Here is a 21263-nt window from a genome sequence, read left to right on the forward strand (position 1 = left end):
ATGATCAGTGTCAGAGCTTGGTCCGCATTGCGGGCAGTAAGTCGGACACGTTTCCAGTGAGGGTTGGACTCCGCCAAGGCTGCCCTTTGTCACCCATTCTGTTCTGAACTTTTATGGACAGAATTTCTAGGCGCAGTCAGGGCGTTCAGGGGATCCGGTTTGGTGGCTGCAGGATTAGGTCTCTGCTTTTTGCAGATGATGTGGTCCTGATGGCTTCATCTGGCCAGGATCTTCAGCCCTCACTGGATCGGTTCGCAGCCGAGTGTGAAGCGACTGGGATGAGAATCAGCACCTCCAAGTCCGAGTCCATGGTTCTCGCCCGGAAAAGGGTGGAGTGCCATCTCCCGTTTGGGGAGGAGTCTTGCCCCAAGTGGAGGAGTTCAAGTACCTCGGAGTCTTGTTCACAAGTGAGGGAAGAGTGGATGGTGAGATCGACAGGCGGATCGGTGCGGCGTCTTCAGTAATGCGGACGCTGTATCGATCCGTTGTGGTGAAGAAGGAGCTGAGCCGGAAGGCAAAGCTCTCAATTTACCGGTCGATCTACGTTCCCATCCTCACCTATGGTCATGAGCTTTGGGTTATGACCGAAAGGACAAGATCACGGGTACAAGCGGCCCAAATGAGTTTCCTCCGCCGGTTGGCGGGGCTCTCCCTTAGAGATAGGGTGAGAAGCTCTGTCATCCAGGAGGAGCTCAAAGAAAAGCCGCTGGTCAGGATGCCACCCGAACGCCTCCCTAGGGAGGTGTTTTGGGCACGGGGAAGACCCAGGACACGTTGGGAAGACTATCTCTCTTGGCTGGCCTGAGAACGCCCCCGGGAGGCGCTGGACAAAGTGGCTAAGGAGTGGGAAGTCTGGGCTTCCCTGCTTAGGCTGCTGCCCCCGCGACCTGACCTCGGATAAGCGGAAGAAGATGGATGGATGGATGGACTAGAACTACAGCAGTGGTCTTTTAGGGACTTGACTAATTTAGGGACTTGACTAGAACTACAGCAATAAACCGAAGAAGAAGAAGGAGACTAATATAGAGTATAGTAGTATTTCTATCCACAAGATGGCGCTAATGTACATCACAGCGATGCTGGCCAACCGCCAATACACCAAAGAAGAAGAAAAGGGGGGGGCGGGGCATCAAGTGGCGTCACATAAGGAAACAACGACTAAGAAGTTGGTGAAAGAGAAGCTTCGTATTTAGTATGAAATATTTGGTATTTAGTATTAAGTATTTAGTAGTGATGAGTTGATGAGGCGTCATGAAGCCTTGCGACACATTGCAAAACTGTATTGATACTGTGTCGATACTGTGTCACTAAATACTGACATCTGCTGGACATTAAAAATCCCTACAGGCAACCTATGGACCGACTCAACTGACACTGATTTTATGACCTAGTACATACAATAATATAAACCAAGTCATTGTATTTCATTTAGGATTATTTCATATCTTCATTTAAATAAAAATATACTTGTATCTTTTTTAGATACAGTCAATAACTAATGCGAACATGTATCATAACATGGAAATCTAAGAGAACGTGTTGTGAATGAGGATGCTTGTGGACTGGGAATTTTTTTTTTTTTTTTTTTTTTTTACACATTTTCATTTTTTTTTTAAAACAGTTTTTCCAACGCATTTTAGACGATTTCTCTTCTTAGTTATTATTTCTCCGGCTGTAGAAAAGAGCCGCTCACAGGGCACAGAGGAGGCGTCAGTGCGTCACAGGTCGAGTATCGGTCACGTGACCCAAACAGTTCATGGTCGGTCACGTGACTTTCTAAAAGCGGTACGCGCACGGACACAGGGTTTTGCTCTGTGAGCTCGACGCATGCGCCGATGCATCGGTGTTGCCAGACCCATCACTAGTGTTTAGTTTGAAGTATTATCGTAGTATGACGTTGTAGGCTTGAATAACAACTATTTACACTCATCTACACACGAATACATCAACCGAAGAAGAAGAAGACAAACCTTCTTGTTGTCGTCTGCTTGTAAGTTTTATATTCTCTTCTTCTTCCTCTTCTTCTTCTTCTTCTTCTTCTTCTTCTTCTTCTTCTTGTTCCTCTTCTTCTTCTTCTTCTTCTTCTTGTTCCTCTTCTTCTTCTTCCTCTTCTTCTTCTTCTTCCTCTTCCTCTTCTTCTTTTTCTTCTTGTTGTTGTTGTTGTTGTTGCTGCCTGCTAGCTTAGCTGAGCACACCACTCGGATCAGTTAGCACCAACACCGGAAGTGATCCGTCAAAGCCGAATAGCAGATAGAATGTTCTAGAATGTTCAACATGTTCGCTAGAATTGTTACAAATAGTCTGGAATGTTCGACATGTTCGCTAGAATGTTACAAATGTTCTAGAATGTTCGACAAGTTCGCTAGAATGTTTTAGAATGTTCTAGAATGTTCAACATGTTCGCTAGAATTGTTACAAATGGTCTGGAATGTTCGACATGTTCGCTAGAATGTTTTAGAATGTTCTAAAATGTTCAACATGTTTGCTAGAATTGTTACAAATGTTTTAGAATGTTCTAGAATGTTCAACATGTTCGCTAGAATTGTTACAAATGTTCTAGAATGTTCGACATGTTCGCTAGAATGTTCGACAAGTTCGCTAGAATGTTTTAGAATGTTCTAGAATGTTCAACATGTTCGCTAGAATTGTTACAAATGGTCTGGAATGTTCGACATGTTCGCTAGAATGTTTTAGAATGTTCTAAAATGTTCAACATGTTTGCTAGAATTGTTACAAATGTTTTAGAATGTTCTAGAATGTTCAACATGTTCGCTAGAATTGTTACAAATGTTCTAGAATGTTCGACATGTTCGCTAGAATGTTCGACATGTTCGCTAGAATGTTACAAATGGTCTAGAATGTTCGACATGTTCGCTAGAATGTTTTAGAATGTTCTAGAATGTTCAACATGTTCGCTAGAATTGTTACAAATGTTTTAGAATGTTCTAGAATGTTCAACATGTTCGCTAGAATTGTTACAAATGGTCTAGAATGTTCAACATGTTCGCTAGAATGTTCGACATGTTCGCTAGAATGTTACAAATGTGTAGAATGTTCTAGAATGTTCAACATGTTCGCTAGAATGTTACATATGTCCTAGAATGTTCAACATGTTCGCTAGAATTGTTACAAATGTTCTAGAATGTTCAACATGTTTGCTTGAATGTTACAAATGTTCTAGAATGTTCAACATGTTTGCTAGAATTGTTACAAATGTTCTAGAATGTTCGACATGTTCGCTAGAATGTTACAAATGGTCTAGAATGTTCGACATGTTCGCTAGAATGTTTTAGAATGTTCTAGAATGTTCAACATGTTCGCTAGAATTGTTACAAATGTTTTAGAATGTTCTAGTATGTTCAACATGTTCGCTAGAATTGTTACAAATGTTCTAGAATGTTCGACATGTTCGCTAGAATGTTCGACATGTTCGCTAGAATGTTTTAGAATGTTCAACATGTTCGCTAGAATTGTTACAAATGTCCTAGAATGTTCAACATGTTCGCTAGAATGTTACAAATGTGTAGAATGTTCTAGAATGTTCAACATGTTCGCTAGAATGTTACATATGTCCTAGAATGTTCAACATGTTCGCTAGAATTGTTACAAATGTTCTAGAATGTTCAACATGTTTGCTAGAATGTTACAAATGTTCTAGAATGTTTGCTAGAATGTTCGACATGTTCGCTAGAATGTTTTAGAATGTTCTAGAATATTCAACATGTTCGCTAGAATGTTACAAATGTCCTAGAATGTTCGATATGTTCGTTAGAATTGTTACAAATGTTCTAGAATGTTCAAAAGGTTCGCTAGAATGTTACAAATGTCCTAGAATGTTCAACATGTTCGCTAGAATGTTACAAATGTTCTAGAATGTTTGCTAGAAGGTTCGACATGTTCGCTAGAATGTTTTAGAATGTTCTAGAATGTTCAACATGTTCGCTAGAATGTTACAAATGTTCTAGAGTGTTTAACATGTTCGCTAGAATGTTACAAATGTTCTAGAATGTTTGCTAGAATGTTACAAATGTCCTAGAATGTTCGACATGTTTGCTAGAATTGTTTGAAATGTTCTAGAATGTTCAACATGTTTGCTAGAATGTTACAAATGTTCTAGAATGTTCAACATGTTCGCTAGAATGTTACAAATGTCCGAGAATGTTCAACATGTTCGCTAGAATGTTACAAATGTTCTAGAATGTTTGCTAGAATGTTACAAATGTTCTAGAATGTTCAACATGTTCGCTCGAATGTTTTAGAATGTTCTAGAATGTTCAACATGTTCGCTAGAATGTTACAATTGTTCTAGAATGTTCAACATGTTCGCTAGACTGTTACAAATGTCCTAGAATGTTCAACATGTTTGCTAGAATGTTACAAATGTCCTAGAATGTTCAAAAGGTTCGTTTGAATGTTGCAAATGTCCTAGAATGTTCGACATGTTTGCTAGAATGTTACAAATGTTCTAGAATGTTTGCTAGAAGGTTCGACATGTTCGCTAGTATGTTTTAGAATGTTCTAGAATATTCAACATGTTCGCTAGAATGTTACAAATGTCCTAGAATGTTCGATATGTTCGTTAGAATTGTTACAAATGTTCTAGAATGTTACAAATGTTCTAGAATGTTCAACATGTTCGCTAGAATGTTACAAATGTTCTAGAATGTTTGCTAGAAGGTTCGACATGTTCGCTAGAATGTTTTAGAATGTTCTAGAATGTTCAACATGTTCGCTAGAATGTTACAAATGTTCTAGAGTGTTTAACATGTTCGCTAGAATGTTACAAATGTTCTAGAATGTTTGCTAGAATGTTACAAATGTCCTAGAATGTTCGACATGTTTGCTAGAATTGTTTGAAATGTTCTAGAATGTTCAACATGTTCGCTAGAATGTTACAAATGTTCTAGAATGTTCAACATGTTCGCTAGAATGTTACAAATGTTCTCGAATGTTCGCTAGAATGTGCTAGAATGTTTTAGGGTGTTCAGGAATGTTTCCACACAGACAACACACACGAGCTGGGTCGTGACGTCACAGTTGTCATGCCAACGTGACATCATTAGGGTTACAAAAATTTGTGTGTGTGTCATGTTTGTGTGTGTGACTTGTTGTCAACTTTGTGTGGGTGTCATGTTTGTGTGTGTGACTTGTTGTCATCTTTGTGTGTGTGTCATGTTTGTGTTTGTGTGAGACTTGTTGTCATCTTTGTTTGTGTGTGTGTGAGACTTGTTGTCATCTTTGTTTGTGTGTCATGTTTGTGTGTGTGTGTGAGACTTGTTGTCATCTTTGTGTGTGTGTCATGTTTGTGTGTGTGTGAGACTTGTTGTCATCTTTGTTTGTGTGTCATGTTTGTGTGTGTGTGAGACTTGTTGTCATCTTTGTTTGTGTGTCATGTTTGTGTGTGTGTGTGAGACTTGTTGTCATCTTTGTGTGTGTCATGTTTGTGTGTGTGTGTGAGACTTGTCATCTTTGTGTGTGTCATGTTTGTGTGTGTGTGTGTGTGTGTGAGACTTGTTGTCATCTTTGTGTGTGTGTCATGTTTGTGTGTGCGTGAGACTTGTTGTCATCTTTGTTTGTGTGTCATGTTTGTGTGTGTGTGAGACTTGTTGTCATCTTTGTTTGTGTGTCATGTTTGTGTGTGTGTGAGACTTGTTGTCATCTTTGTTTGTGTGTCATGTTTGTGTGTGTGTGTGAGACTTGTTGTCATCTTTGTGTGTGTCATGTTTGTGTGTGTGTGTGAGACTTGTCATCTTTGTGTGTGTCATGTTTGTGCGTGTGACTTGTTGTCATATTTGTGTGTGTGACTTGTTGTCATGTTGTTATCTTTGGGTGCGTGTCATGTCTGTGTGAGTGACTTGTCATCTTTGTGTGTGTGTTATATTTGTGTGTGACTTGTTGTCATGTTTGTGTGTGTCATCTTTGTGTGTGACTTGTCATGTTGTTGTGTTGTTGTCATGTGTGTGTGACTTGTCATGTTTGTGTGCGTGTCATCTTTGTGTGTGACTTGTTGTCATGTTTGTGTGTGTCATCTTTGTGTGTGACTTGTCATGTTGTTGTTGTGTTGTCATGCGTGTGTGACTTGTTGTCATATTTGTGTTTGTGACCTGTTGTCATCTTTGTGTGTGTGACTTGTTGTCATCTTCGTGTGTGACTTGTCATCTTTGTGTGTGTGACTTGTTGTCATGTTATTGTTGTTGTCATAATATTGTCGTCGTGTTGTCACGTTGTTGTTGTTGTCATGTTCTTGTCACGTGTTGTCATGTTGTTGTGTTATGTTGGTGGTGTTGGCGTGTTGTTTTTGTCGTGCCGTGTTGTTGTCACGTTGCTGTCGTCACGTTGTTGTCGTGCTGTTGTCGTGTCATTGTCGTGTTGTCGTGTTGTTGTCACTAAGGATGCAGCTAACGATTATTTTTCTATCGATTAATCTATAGATTATTTTTTCGATTAATCGGTTAATCTATAGATTATTTTTTTCGATTAATCTATAGATTATTTTTCCTTTTACCGATTATTTTTTTTATTTAAAATGAAGATGAAAAAATAAATGTTGGCCAGTTTTTTCAAAAGGCATGACTTTTATATACAAAAAAAAAAGTATGGCCACTCAGTCAACATTGACAACAACATGACAAAATATTCTGTAACAATGTAAACATTTAAAACTTTTAACATTTAACAAAATCAAAAGTAGCTTATTTGCTTTTTAATGTGCAAATATAAAAGTAAACATCCAGTGCAAATCTTAATATTCTGCAATAGTATAAGCATTTCTAAAGTAAAAGTATTGCTTATTTTGCTTTAAAATGTGCAAAAATAAAGATAAACATCCAATACAAAAAAGTGCAAAACGAAATATTCTGTAACAGTGTAAACATTTCAACAAAAGTAAAAGTATTGCTTATTTTGCTTAATAACACAACAATGATAGTATGATTAAAGTGAAAGTTAATTGTTGGTTTGTACATACTATATGTAACTGTTAATGTTGTAAAAGGTATTTGCACAACTAATTAACGTTAGCGTTAAAGAGGAGCGCGTCTTTGTAAACACTGAACAGGCACGCCAAATGCGCCTCTCAGAGCGAAACAGTGTTTTAGTTTATGAATTTACAACGCAGATACAAATGACACATTCATGATTTTGTGTAATGATGACAACGTATACTCACGTGGACGATTGACTAGTTGATGGTGATGGCAAGAACGCTGTCGGGTGTTTTCTTTTCAAATGTTCCTTCATAGCCGTTGTGCTGCTATGATAGGCCATTTCCGCTCGACACAGTGTGCATACAACAACTGTCAAGTGTTTTGCTTTTTTCGCTGTGCTTATCCCACACTTGAAGGGATGTACCAATGCTGAATGTGGCTTCTGGATTTCACTCAAAAGACCAGACCGTAGTTACTTTTTCCTTTTATTTTCCTTTAGTTTGCAACAGTTTTTCCAACCAAGAAACAGCTTCTTTTTTCTTCTTTAGTCTTTTTAGCAGTCTTTAGCAGTGTTAAAAGACTTTAGTTTCTTTAGCTGTCATTAGCTATCTTGAGTAGCCTTTAGTAGCCTTTAGTAGCCTTTAGCTTCTTTAGTAGGTGAAAAACCTTTAAGGACAAAACACCACAAGATTAACATGCTGTAAAAAATCAATCAATTATCAATCCCATAATTTACAACTATTAATTAGCTATCAAACTCTTAACCATTAAACAAGTGCAAGAAAATGGACACATCTTTTCCCTTTAAGTTAAAACAGATTTTAAATAAATTGTCTCAACATAAATGCACCAAGATACATATAAAATACATTTAACACCAGAAACACAATAGATAAATGCAACAGAAAACCCAATATGCAAATACATAAATACCTAACCAATTAACCACCTATTTAGATACATATTTAAAATCCATATTCAATATAAATATATTATTAATTTAGCAGTGAAACACTCAATCTTAAACGCTGTCTACTGGTAGAAAAATGCCCCTTTTTCTACGCCCTCACCAACACAGTTAAATCCAACACTTTAAATTGAGCGACTTCACCCTCCTGATGAAGCAAACTGCTCCAACATTTATCAAACTAAGCAAAGAATATCAACACTAAACAACAGTTACATAACACACTGTGTGTATTTAGCCTCCAGACTAAGCACGCTACATGCCCCCCCCCCCCCCCCCCCCCCCCCCCCCCCCCCATCTCACCAGCGCAACAGGTGCGCCACACCCACGAAGAGAAATATTAAATCTTACATACTTTTGGCACAACTCTGGGTTATCTGTAATGAACTAAACCTTTTTCCACTCTGCGCTGGCGTCTTTTGTACTCCTTGATTTGACAAAGCTGTCTAATTAGCGGGCTCGCGCACCAGCAGATGAGACAGGAGCGCGCCGCGTTATACCTGCGCGTGAACGTAAACTGATCGGCTCTGATTTTATAAGCCGACTGGCCGAAATAATGCCGAATTATATACATTTCCTGGGGTTGCCTAGGTGAATAGGGATGCGGATGTGCTCTAAGATAAAATATAATTTTCTTAAGTGGGGTTTGGCTGGTTGCTAAACAGCCACGGTTGCGAGCTCGCGCGTCAGCTGACGAGACAGCTGTTCACCGCTACAACATTATTAGGCCGTTTATTGAAATACTCCCACACTTTTGACGACTTTTGGCGTGCTTTTTTTCCCTCGCTCGCACCGCTCGCATCATCTGCTTTGCGCTCCGCCATGACGGCAGTGTGACGTAAATATGCGACGCGTCGAAGCATAAAAACGACGTCGACGTATTTACGTAACCGATGACGTCGACTACGTCGACGCGTCGTTTCAGCCTTAGTTGTCACGTTGTTGTAGTAGTAGTGTTGTTGTTGTTGTGTTTGTCCACAGGGAAAGAATGACCTTGTTGTGTGTGTGTCACCCAGGAGGCGATGCGTGGGTGGTGGTGGCGGCGGCGTGGAGGTGGAGGTGTGCGATGGCACCATACGGCAACACAGGCGCTGCTGCTGTACCTGCTGACGTTCTGCGTGCTGCTTCCTCTGTGCTGCCATCGCCTGCTCTACTCCTACTACTTCCTTAGCTCCGCCTACTTGGACGCCATGAGCGAGGACGCCCTGCAGGAGAGCTTGCGGCGAGGTCAGGAGGCGCTGAGCTTCTGGCAGAGCTCCCCTCCCGCCTTCACCGACGTGGCCCCCGAGCCCCAGCTGCTGGTTACCGTGGTGACGGCGCCGCGCGGCGAGGGGCGGGACTTCCACTACCTGCTGCAGGTGATGCGTCGGCTGAGCGAGCTGCTGGGCGGCTGCGGGGAGCGGCGCTGCGCGGAGGTGGTGCTGTGCGACGTGGACGGCGGCGAGGGAAACGAGGACGCCAAACTCCTGCGGGGGAAGTTCCACGTGATCGGCGGGCGAGAGCGGCGGCGGGAAGACGCGAACACGTTTGAGCGGGAAAAGAAGGACTACGCCTTCTGTCTGCGCCAGGCCTTCCGCTCGCTGCGGCCCAGGAACATGGTGGTCCTGGAGGACGACGCCCTGCCCCGCCACGACTTCTTCGGCGTGCTGGCAGACCTGCTGAGTCGGCGCTTCGCCGCTCACACGCTGTACGTGAAGCTGTACCACCCTGAGAGGCTGCAGCGCTACTGGAACCCTGAACCATACCGCATCCTGGAGTGGTGTGGCCTGGGCCTGCTGGGTGCCAGCCTCATGCTCCTCACCCTGCCCTCATGGACCTTCTGTTTCTCACACCTCCTGCTGCTCGCCATCTACGTCATGGCCGCCGTGGAGCTGCTGGGCCGCCATTACCTGCTGGAGCTGCGCCGCCTCTCCCCTCAGCTCTACGCCGTCTCCCCCGCCACCGAGTGCTGCACGCCCGCCATCCTCTACCCCGGCGACGCCTCCCTGAGGGCGGCCCACTACCTGGACGGCGCCTTCTGCAGCCCGGGCAACGCCAAGGACATGCTGCTCTACCACCTGGCCCGCAGTGTGGCGGGGGAGCGCGCTCACAGCGTAGAACCCAACCTGGTCAGCCATATTGGAGCCTTCTCCTCCATCAGGCTCAACCCTGCCAGACCCAAACTGCTGTGACCTGACACATACTACTGGTTTCCATGGCAACACTGAAGTCTGTGTGTGTGTGTGTGTGTGTGTGTGTGTGTGTGTGTGTGTTTGTTAATAAAACCAAATTTAAAGCACAAGGTGAACCAAGGTGAGTCATAAGTAGTTTATAAAATGTATATGTTTTCATTTATTTATATGTATGTATATATGCATTTCATATAAATATATATTTATATTATATATAATACATATATAATGTATGAAAAATGTAAAGGGGATCTTCTGTGTGTGTATATATATATATATATATATATATATGTATATATATATATATGTGTGTGTGTGTATATATATATATATATATATATGTGTATATGTATGTGTATATATATATATATATGTATGTATATATATATATATATACATACATACATATACACATATATATATATATATGAACATATTCAGACCTCCTTAAATTGTTCACTCTTTGTTTCATAGCAGCCATTTGCTAAAATGAAACAAGTTAATTTCATTTCTCAGCACATCATCTTGACAAATGTATAAATAAATAAAAAGTATTTTTGGCATCAATTCAAGTTTGTTTGCATACCCACTTACAGCCTCTACACAACATGTCCAGCAGGGGGCAGTCATTACAGCAACACACAGGAAGTGGGGCAGTCATTACAGCAACACACAGGAAGTGGAAGAAGAATGGAGGTTGCCGGAAGTAGCTTTGTTGCGTCTTTATATTTACTTCATTTCGACCAACACTGCTGACATTAACTGCTCGCCTTTAAGGTTAAGTTAGACTAAATAAGCACTCATCATCTCTTTACACTTGATACTTTTGTAGCCTTCAAATTAAGAGCGGAAGTCAGCTGAGTCATGGCGCGCAGTCTGCACGTCAGCTGCCTTTCCTTCCGCCAGCCTTTCGCGGGTTTCCTTCTGGACGGAAAAAAGACGCTGGAAAGCCGCTGGAGGCCGCTGCTTGCCCCGCTGGAGGGCGCCACCATGGCGGTCCACGTCGCCTGGCGGGACTGGGACGGCGAGGAGTGGCGGGAGGTTCTGGGCGGTCCGATGGGGATGGACCAAGACCACATCCACACGCTGCTGGAGTCCGGAGAGAGGTTCGGCCGTGGCGTGGTGGCAGGTGAGCCAAAATGGCGTCCCCTCTTTGCTCCTAAGTTGAGGTCATAGACATGTTATAAGTAGATGCAGCATTGGCTGCTATGACGCGAGAAATTGGGCCGCCATCTTGAAGTGGGGATGAGCAGCTTGAAGTGACAGTTGACAGGTAGAAAACAAAGATGCTATACTGGCAGTTGACAGGTAGAAAACAAAGATGCTAAAGTGACAGTTGACAGGTAGAAAACAAAGATGCTAAACTGACAGTCGACAGGTAGAAAACAAAGATGCTAAAGTGACAGTTGACAGGTAGAAAACAAAGATGCTAAAGTGACAGTCGACAGGTAGAAAACAAAGATGCTAAACTGACAGTCGACAGGTAGAAAACAAAGATGCTAAACTGACAGTTGACAGGTAGTAAACAAAGATGCTAAAGTGACAGTCGACAGGTAGAAAACAAAGATGCTAAACTGACAGTTGACAGGTAGAAAACAAAGATGCTAAACTGACTGTTGACAGGTAGAAAACAAAGATGCTAAACTGACAGTTGATAGGTAGAAAACAAAGATGCTAAAGTGACAGTCGACAGGTAGAAAACAAAGATGCTAAAGTGACAGTTGACAGGTAGAAAACAAAGATGCTAAAGTGACAGTTGACAGGTAGAAAACTAAGATGCTAAACTGACAGTTGATAGGTAGAAAACAAAGATGCTAAAGTGACAGTTGACAGGTAGAAAACAAAGATGCTAAAGTGACAGTTGACAGGTAGAAAACAAAGATGCTAAAGTGACAGTTGACAGGTAGAAAACAAAGATGCTAAACTGACAGTTGACAGGTAGAAAACAAAGATGCTAAACTGACAGTTGACAGGTAGAAAACAAAGATGGTGTTCAAATGAGCGGACTGTTGAAAATAGGAACGTACTATTGGTTGTATTTTGTGAAAAGAATATTAGCACAGAGTTGAGAAGGAGCAAAGATCTTCAATAGTACTGAAATGGTAGCCGCTAGCAAACAAGAGTATGACCATAATAGAATTGCTTGTCAATGAAATTAATTACATTAAAGAATGTCATACTTGAATAACATAAAGTTGAAATAAATGATGAAGATAAAGATTGTAAAAGCCAACAGGGGTAAAAGTTAGGGCCACAGTGCACTGATTATGATGCATTCTCATTTTAGGCAAAGTATAAGACAATACTTTCTTAACAGTATAATTGTAACCAGGAATAAGTCTTCAAGTAACAATATTCAAATACTAACATTGTTGGGTAAGACAGAATTTGCTTTTATTCTGAATCCAGTGAAACAGATTGGTGGTTTTAGCTGATATAAAGACTTTCAGGTGTTTATATATGTTTATGTTGAAGTATTTGGCAGACACTTTTATCCAAAGCAACATACATAAAAAATACATATAAAACAATCAGTGTAAACATTATCATTTAAGGGAAGAATGTAATAGAAAATATCAATACAAAGTGTCAAGACAGAATAAACTCTCTGCTGCTGCAGCAACAGAGATACAGTCTATAGATATATAGATATCTAATGTTGTTTATGTAGGATATATGCATGTATATATAACCTAATCATATTGTTTCTTCTCCTTCTCTGGGATTATATTCCCAGTTTTGATCTGAGACGTCTGGTCACTTATAGCATATAAGAATATTCTATTACTGTTAAGCAAACTATGAATAATAAAACATGTGTCCTTTATCTTAGCTACACGTATGACAAAAAGCGCGTGAAAGTCAGTGGTATTCAGTGAGGTAAGATGAATTAAATGTTCATTGCTCCTGCCAAATGAATTGCACTGATCACCACTCCAAGATGGCGGCCCCGCATTTCGTCAGTAGCGCTCCATGCTGCGTACTTAGAAGATGTCTATGGTTGTGGTGGCAGGTGAGCCAAGATGGCGTCCCCTCTTGCTACCAAGTGCCCAACTTGTCACTTAGTAGTTAGTGCACTGTAAGATGAATAATACACAAAGAAAGCTTATTGTCTTTTCCGCCTTTTATTCCTGCTCTTAGTTCTTTCACTTCCTGTTGTCCAACACATAACACCTGTCATCATATGCTGTGTTCCCCGCCCTCCAATGGTTCCGCTATTGTCCCGTCCCCTGAGTAACCATGCATGACATCTCTACCAGGATTGCTGGATGTGGGCAGGACCTGGCAGTGCCCCGCCTCCCTGCAGGGGGAGGAGCTACAACAGCTGGAGCAAGCAGCCATTCTGATTGGCCTGCAGGGGAAACACCTGACTCACCTGACCAACCCCCGATGGTTGAAGGCGCCACTGACTTCCCGAGGTGGTCGCGACCTCTGGACGGTGGAGATCCCGGCGCACTTGTTGCCATGACAACGTGGCAACTGTTATTAGCCTCAGCTAATTAGTATAGCGTTTTGTTGCCATGACGACGTGGCAACAGTTAGCCTCAGCTAATTAGCATAGTCTTTTGTTGCCTTGACGACGTGGCAACTGCTATTAGCCTCAGCTAATTAGAATAGCCTTTTGTTGCCATGACGACGTGGCAACAGTTAGCCTCAGCTAATTAGCATAGTCTTTTGTTGCCTTGACGACGTGGCAACTGCTATTAGCCTCAGCTAATTCGAATAGCCTTTTGTTGCCTTGACGACGTGGCAACTGTTAACCTTAGCTAATCTCACAGAGTCAGCTAATTAGCATGACCTTTGTTGCCATGACGACTGTTATTGGAGACAACTAATTAGCATAGCCTGCTAGCATGTTTATTCCATGAAAAGAAGACTTTGTGCTGGTGACAAACTTTATTAACCCACAACAACACCGTGGTGACGTAACATAAACTTCCCTTTAACAGGGACTGGCCACGCCCCTCTTTCTGATTGGCTGGCTCAAACTCAAGGACAATCTCCATTAAATAAACTTGCAAACAAACTTATCCTGTAAACGTTAGCATACGAGCTAAAGGAGGTCACACAGCAGGGGGGATGTAGTGCGTGGGGGCCGCAAGGTAGCCCACCACGTGGGCGGGGTTAGTGGTGGGGCAGTACACTCGGGAGCCAGCGTGGAAGGCCCCCCAGGGAAGACACGGCTGGTAAGGCGTGTGGTGGGCGTGGTGAGGGGCAGGAGGCGGGGCCAGGTAGCCAGCAGGGGGTGGAGCATCATACGGCAGGTGCAGTAGAGGGGCTTGATCCTGGTACAAGAGCGCGGAGGAGGCGGGGCCTGAAGGCGGACCAGTGAGAGGACAGCCCTCCATGGAAGGGGCGGGGCCTGTAGACAAAAGGAGAATGACAAAGTTGGACGCACACAAAGACGACCAATCACGGACCGCTGCCGCCCTGAGACTCCGCCTGTCCGTCAGCAGCCCTGGTGCACTCTGGGAAGGACGGCGGCTGCTGGGGTCCGCGTCCTGCCTCGGGATAGGAGGGAGGGCCGGCTGGGGGAGGGGTCAGACAGTCACATGATCAGCAGTGGAACTACTTCCTGTTCCTGACAAGCAGCTCACCGTCCTGGCCCAGGTAGGGGGGGCAGTGCTGGTAGGGGTCGGGGGAGGGGGGGGTGTACACCTGCTGCTGCTGCCAGTACCACTGAGGACAAAGGTCAGAGGTCACCATGCTACCCAGCTCTCTGATTGGCTGCCATCTTCTCACCTGCACGCCCAGGTTGAAGTAGTACTGCAGCACCCTGTAGTCTACACACACACACACACACACACACACACACACACTCAGCACCACAACGGGGTCACAGGTCAAGTGTCAAGGTCACCTCTGGGTAGGTCGTTGCCATTGGGGTCATAGGAGTAAGGAGGCGGAGTCAGCACCGCACACACAGTCTCGCCCATCTCGTTAACCAACCAGGGGGAGGCTGCTGGGATCGCCATGGCAACTAGATACAAGAGAAGTGTGTGTGCATGTGTGTACCTGAACAAGGTGGAGCGTGTGTGTGTGTACACCTGAGCGAGGTAGTGTGTGTGTGTGTGTGTGTGTGTGTGTACACCTGAGCGAGGTAGTGTGTGTGTGTGTATGTGTGTATACACCTGAGCGAGGTAGTGTGTGTGTGTGTACACCTGAGCGAGGTAGTGTGTGTGTGTGTACACCTGAGCGAGGTAGTGTGTGTGTGTGTGTGTACACCTGAGCGAGGTAGTGTGTGTGTGTGTACCTGAGCGAGGTAGTGTGTGTGTGTGTGTGTGTGTGTGTGTACACCTGAGCGAGGTAGTGTGTGTGCGTGTACCTGAGCGAGGTAGTGTGTGTGTGTGTGTGTGTGTGTACCTGAGCGAGGTAGTGTGTGTGTGTGTGTGTACCTGAGCGAGGTGGAGCATGTGATGCCACAGGCAGGTGAGTGGCAGCAGGTGCACGAGATGAGGAGGAAGAGGGTGATGAGGAAGAGGAGGATGAAGGTGAAGAAGAGATGACCCCTAATGGCTTCACCACCTCAACACACACAGAGAGTAGGAGGCGAGGTTGTGATGTTAAGGTCAGGTGTGTGTACCTGCTGTGTGTAGCTGTAGGTCATATCAGATCTTGGTGGAGAGTTGGCCACGCCCCCTTCCTGCTGATCCTGTCACAACATGATGATGTCATCACTTGGAGCCGCATAGTGCGTGTATATGTTACCTGTGTACGTTTATGTTACCTAGGTGTACTTTTAAGTTACCTGTGTGTACGTTACCTAGGTGTACGTTTACGTTACCTAGGTTTACGTTACCTGTGTGTACGTTACCCAGGTGTACGTTACCCAGGTGTACGTTTACGTTACCCGTGTGTACGTTACCCAGGTGTACCTTTACGTTACCTGTGTGTATGTTACCTGTGTGGACGCGTGTGTGTTACCTGTGTTACCTGTTTGTGTGGGTGTATGTTACCTCACCTGTGTGCGCGTGTGCTTTACCTGTGTGTGTTACCTCACCTGTGTATGCGTGTGTTACCTGTGTGTGTGTGTGTTACCTGGCTGGTGGCAGACTCTGCAGCTGTGTAGATGCTGGCAGTCTGGTAGGTGGGATCTGAAACAGGTTCCACTTCCTGTCAGGTGACCAAGGCTGCTGACAGGTCATGTGACTCACCCTGGGTGTTGTAGATGAAGTCCTCTCTGAACTCTGACACACAAACCACATGTCAATCACACACAAACCACATGTCAATCACACACACACACACACACACACACACACACACACACACACACACCTGGGGCCTCCACAGTGTTGACATCTTCCTGGTCTTCCTCAGAGGAACACACCAGGGTGGATCCTGGCGGGCCTGGCAGGGGCCCCGAGCCTCTCTGGACCCTGTAGGAGGAGCCTGCAGGGGGCGTGGCCATGGCAGGGGATTGGGGCACAGACGGGCCCTGTGGGCGTGGACATGTGGTGGAGGACAAGATGGCGTGTGTGGAAGTATTTACCTGGTTGTGGTCCAGCTGGTAGTAGGTCACGTCTTCTGTGGCGTCCGAGAAGGAGAACTGACATTCTTTGTTGGCGTTCTGACGCCGACTGCGCCTGCACACACACACACACACACCACCTGTCAGGCTCCGCCCCCTCACCACATCAACATGGCTTCTTACCGAGACCTGAAGGCGTAGCTCTCGTAGTCATAGTAACGCCTCCCAGTGGGCGGGTAGTAGGTCAACTGGGGACCAATCAGGTGGCGGTTCAGGAAGCGTGTGGAGCTTCTGACCACACACACACACACACACACACACACACACACACATCAGAAGCTGGCTGCCACATGACACAGGTGACACACACACCTGGATGTGCCATACCGCGGTGGGCGTCCGGCAGGGGGGTGGTGGTGGTGGGGCGGAGCGTAGAGGTCATAGGTCATGGCTCCAGCAGAGGGAGGAGGAGGGGGGCGAGGGTGACCCGCAGGCTGGAAGCGGGGGGGCAGCGTGGAGGGGCCCAGACCCCCATACGAGGGAGGAGCTATCAAAAGCTCCGCCCCTTTCATACCGCCCCGGGACTTCCTGAAGTAGCGATGGCGGTGATGGCGTTGACCACGAGTGTCGCAATCTGAGAAACAGGAAGTCGGCACACGCTTGCAGGAAGAGGAAGTAGTGGACGTACCGGGGTCTCCTTTCCGAGACGGCGCCGCCACATTCCAGGCGGGAACCGGATTGACGGGTTTCAGGTCCGTCAGTGGAACCAGGTGTCTGCCACAGGAAGTGACACGTACGTGGGTATTGGTGTGTGTGTGTGTCTGCTGATGTGTGAGTGTGTGTGCTGATGTGTGTGTGTGCTGATGTGTGTGTGTGTGTACTGATGTGTGTGTACTGTTGTATGTGTGTGTGTACACTGATGTGTGTGTGTATTGATGTGTGTGTGTGTGTGTGTACTGATGTGTGTGTGTACTGATGTGTGTGTGTGTGTCTGCTGATGTGTGTGCGTGCGTGTACTGATGTGTGTGTGTACTGTTGTATGTGTGTGTGTACTGATGTATGTGTGTGTATTGATGTGTGTGTATTTATGTGTGTGTGTGTACTGATGTATGTGTGTGTGTACTGATGTATGTGTGTGTATTGATGTGTGTGTGTGTGTGTACTGATGTGTGTGTGTGTGTCTGCTGATGTGTGTGCGTGCGTGTACTGATGTGTGTGTACTGTTGTATGTGTGTGTATTGATGTGTGTGTGTGTGTGTACTGATGTGTGTGTGTGTGTCTGCTGATGTGTGTGCGTGCGTGTACTGATGTGTGTGTACTGTTGTATGTGTGTGTGTACTGATGTATGTGTGTGTATTGATGTGTGTGTATTTATGTGTGTGTGTGTACTGATGTATGTGTGTGTGTACTGATGTATGTGTGTGTATTGATGTGTGTGTGTGTGTGTACTGATCTGTGTGTGTGTGTGTGTGTGTACTGATGTGTGTGTACGTACTGTTGTGTACTGATGTGTGTGTACTGATGTGTGTGTGTGTGTGTACTGATGCGTGTGTACTGTTGTGTACTGATGTGTGTGTACTGATGTATGTGTGTGTATTGATGTGTGTGTGTACTGATGTGTACTGTTGTATGTGTGTGTACTGATGTGTGTGTGTGTGTGTGTACTGGTGTGTGTGTGTGTGTGTACTGATGTATGTGTGTGTGTGTGTGTGTGTGTGTGCACTGATGTATGTGTGTGTATTGATGTGTGTGTGTGTACTGATGTGTGTGTGTGTGTGTACTGATGTATATGTGTGTATTGATGTGTGTGTGTGTGTGTACTTCTCGCCCAGCTCCTCGATGAAGACGGTGACGGCGGCCGAGTGCGTTCCTACTTCCTGGATGAAGGCGTTGAAGTACTTCCCCTTGGGCTCCAGACGCACCTGCAAGCACAAGACGCTGGTGGCCATGTTGCTGTGAAGGAGGAGGAGGGGGCGGGGCCAGGCTGCACACCTGACACTTGTCTCCCAGGAAGTACTGTCTCCCGGCGAACACCATGTAGTCACTCTTCTGCATCTCTGAGGACACACCTGGTCACAGCTGGCAGACACGGGCGGAGTGACGGCGTTACCTTTGCAGGTGTCCTGCCACACGTCGAACTCCACGTTCCTGTACACCTCGCCGTCCAGGGACTTCATCACCTTGTAAGGCAGTCTGCAGGGGGGCGGGGCTTCCAACTGAGCGGACAGGAAGTGATCACTGTTTAAGCAGTCAAAGGCACGGGGTCCCGCCCACCTTGCCGTCGTCGGCCTGCTTCTCGTCCGTGGCGCCGCCTGACTCCGCCTCCTCCCTGCAGGAGCCGACACAGTGAGGGTGTGCCACAAGCGGGGGGCGTGCAGGTGCGCACCTGTGTCCTCTCTCCTCGGGAACCTCGTCGCTGCACACGCTGTTTCTATAGCGACGACCTCCCACCCTGAACGCCTCCACGGCCTGACAGAGCTCCGCCTCCTCGCAGCCAAAGACTTTGGTGTAGAGCAGCTGGTACACCACACCTGCACACACGCACGCACGCTGTAGCGCCGCACCTGTGACCTCTGACCTGTCAACTCACCCTGGCACAGGGCGGCGGAGGCGGGGTAGGTCCTGGGGTAGATGATGTCATAGTGGCCGTTGATGGAGCAGCACAGCGTCACCTAGGCGACAGCAGACCAGCATGACATTGTGTGGGCGGAGCCTAGCACGGGCGCTCACCTGGTCCACAAAGTGGTCCTCGGAGATGAAGGTGGGCGGTTTCCCGGGGTAACGGTAGATCAGGAAGCAGCGTCTGCAAAGAGAGGTGACTGAGTGCGCTCCCAGTGGTCACCTGACCTGGCTCACCTGTAGAGCTGAGAGAGCGCCTTGATCTCCACCTGGCCCACCGTCTCCTGCCAACACACACCTGTTACACGGGGTCAAAGGTCAGCGGGGCACACCTGGCTCACCTTGGGGTCCTCCAGACGCTCCAGGTACTTCTCGAAGGAGCCTTCCACGAACTGCAAGCGGTCACAGGTGAGGTCACAGGTGAGGTCACAGGTGAGGTCACAGGTGAGGTCACAGGTGAGGTGCACTCACCGGCTCAAAGACGCTAGCGTTAGCTCTCATGAAGTTAGCACAGTCCTGGCGGATCCTGTGATGGTAGTTCTGGGAGTAGTACAGCTATACACACACACACACGTAGTTGTGAGAGTAGTACAGCTACACACACACACACACACACACACACACACACACACACACACACACACACACACACACACACGTAGTTGTGGGAGTAGTACAGCTACACACAATGGTAGTTGTGGGAGTAGTACAGCTACATACACACACACACACACGTAGTTGTGAGAGTAGTACAGCTACACACACACACACACACACGTAGTTGTGGGAGTAGTACAGCTACACACACACACACACACACGTAGTTGTGAGAGTAGTACAGCTACACACACACACACACGTAGTTGTGGGAGTAGTACAGCTACACACAATGGTAGTTGTGGGAGTAGTACAGCTATACACACACACGTAGTTGTGAGAGTAGTACAGCTACACACACACACACACGTAGTTGTGGGAGTAGTACAGCTACACACAATGGTAGTTGTGGGAGTAGTACAGCTACACACACACACACACAGTTGTGGGAGTAGTACAGCCACACACACACACACACACACACACACACAATGGTAGTTGTGGGATTAGTACAGCTACACACACACACACACACACACACGTGGTGGTAGTTGTGGGAGTAGTACAGCTACACACACACACAAACGTAGTTGTGGGAGTAGTACAGCTACACACACACACACACAGTTGTGGGAGTAGTACAGCCACACACACACACACACAATGGTAGTTGTGGGATTAGTACAGCTACACACACACACACACACACGTGGTGGTAGTTGTGGGAGTAGTACAGCTACACACACACAAACGTAGTTGTGGGAGTAGTACAGCTATACACACAAACGTGGTGGTAGTTGTGGGAGTAGTACAGCTACACACACACACACACACACAATGATAGTTGTGGGAGTAGTACAGTTAGACACACACACACACACGTGGTGGTAGTTGTGGGAGTAGTACAGCTACACACACACACACACACAATGATAGTTGTGGGAGTAGTACAGTTAGACACACACACACACACACACGTGGTGGTAGTTGTGGGAGTAGTACAGCTACACACACACACACAAACGTAGTTGTGGGAGTAGTACAGCTATACACACAAACGTGGTGGTAGTTGTGGGAGTAGTACAGTTAGACACACACAATGGTAGTTGTGGGAGTAGTACAGCTACACACACACATAGTAACTTTGGTTGTAACCATGGCAACTGACCTGCTCCGACACGGCCCGGAAGAGGCTGGACGCGTCCCTCGCCACGATCTTGCGGTAGAGGCCCAGGCTGGCCAGGTAGTCGTCCATGTTGACGAAGTACTTCTTCAGGCCTTTGTGCATCCCGCCGGCGCCAAAACACTTCCAAGGACACGAGCTGCACCTGGCAGGTGACTTGAATCACCGCTGATGAGCGCGCGGACACCTTCACGCGAAGAAGCGAGCGTCGGAACTTTCAGTACTGTGTACAGAATGACGCCTTTCTCCGCTGACACCGCCATGATTATTATTATTATTATTAATAATTATCTTCCATTAAATGCACACGTCATGTCCACAATGATGA

The 21263-nt window shown here is 45.8% G+C and overlaps 3 protein-coding genes across 8 annotated transcripts; 2 read left to right on the plus strand and 1 right to left on the minus strand.

Moving 5' to 3' along the window:
* Positions 1-1667: 1667 nt before the first annotated feature.
* pgap4 (post-GPI attachment to proteins GalNAc transferase 4) lies at positions 1668-10146 on the plus strand. The gene is made up of 2 exons (XM_061987969.2): positions 1668-1990; positions 8910-10146. Exon 2 carries the CDS (start codon positions 8916-8918, stop codon positions 10062-10064), a length of 1149 nt encoding a protein of 382 aa, XP_061843953.1. The 5' UTR covers positions 1668-1990; positions 8910-8915; the 3' UTR covers positions 10065-10146.
* Positions 10147-10741: 595 nt separating this feature from the next.
* Positions 10742-14091, plus strand: LOC133624430 (protein EOLA1). 2 transcript variants are annotated; one of them, XM_061987975.2, is made up of 3 exons: positions 10742-11193; positions 13325-13555; positions 13774-14091. In XM_061987975.2, the coding sequence occupies exons 1-2, from the start codon at positions 10929-10931 to the stop codon at positions 13531-13533; spliced, it is 474 nt and encodes a 157-aa protein (XP_061843959.1). In that variant the 5' UTR covers positions 10742-10928; the 3' UTR covers positions 13534-13555; positions 13774-14091. The 2 variants fall into 2 exon arrangements, with proteins under 2 accessions (XP_061843959.1, XP_061843957.1); XM_061987973.2 differs by having other exon boundaries at positions 13325-14091.
* Positions 14092-14128: 37 nt separating this feature from the next.
* On the minus strand, positions 14129-21233 carry alg13 (ALG13 UDP-N-acetylglucosaminyltransferase subunit). Of its 5 annotated transcripts, none has more exons than XM_061987961.1 (24): positions 20921-21233; positions 19627-19710; positions 19497-19547; positions 19393-19439; positions 19267-19339; positions 19127-19208; positions 18923-19067; positions 18811-18865; positions 18647-18752; positions 18529-18593; positions 18358-18458; positions 17225-17310; positions 16909-17170; positions 16720-16827; positions 16344-16651; positions 16220-16252; positions 16104-16159; positions 15649-15717; positions 15461-15590; positions 14926-15045; positions 14808-14848; positions 14663-14744; positions 14486-14593; positions 14129-14427 (listed from the first exon to the last, which is right to left on the minus strand). In XM_061987961.1, the coding sequence occupies exons 1-24, from the start codon at positions 21038-21040 to the stop codon at positions 14129-14131; spliced, it is 2631 nt and encodes an 876-aa protein (XP_061843945.1). In that variant the 5' UTR covers positions 21041-21233. The 5 variants fall into 5 exon arrangements, with proteins under 5 accessions (XP_061843945.1, XP_061843947.1, XP_061843946.1 ...); XM_061987963.1 differs by having other exon boundaries at positions 16344-16503; positions 16558-16651; positions 16924-17170; positions 18811-19067; XM_061987962.1 differs by having other exon boundaries at positions 15461-15581; positions 16344-16503; positions 16558-16651; positions 18811-19067.
* Between the last annotated feature and the right edge of the window lie 30 nt (positions 21234-21263).

Source organism: Nerophis lumbriciformis, linkage group LG27, assembly GCF_033978685.3.
Source record: "Nerophis lumbriciformis linkage group LG27, RoL_Nlum_v2.1, whole genome shotgun sequence".
NCBI lineage: Eukaryota > Metazoa > Chordata > Actinopteri > Syngnathiformes > Syngnathidae > Nerophis > Nerophis lumbriciformis.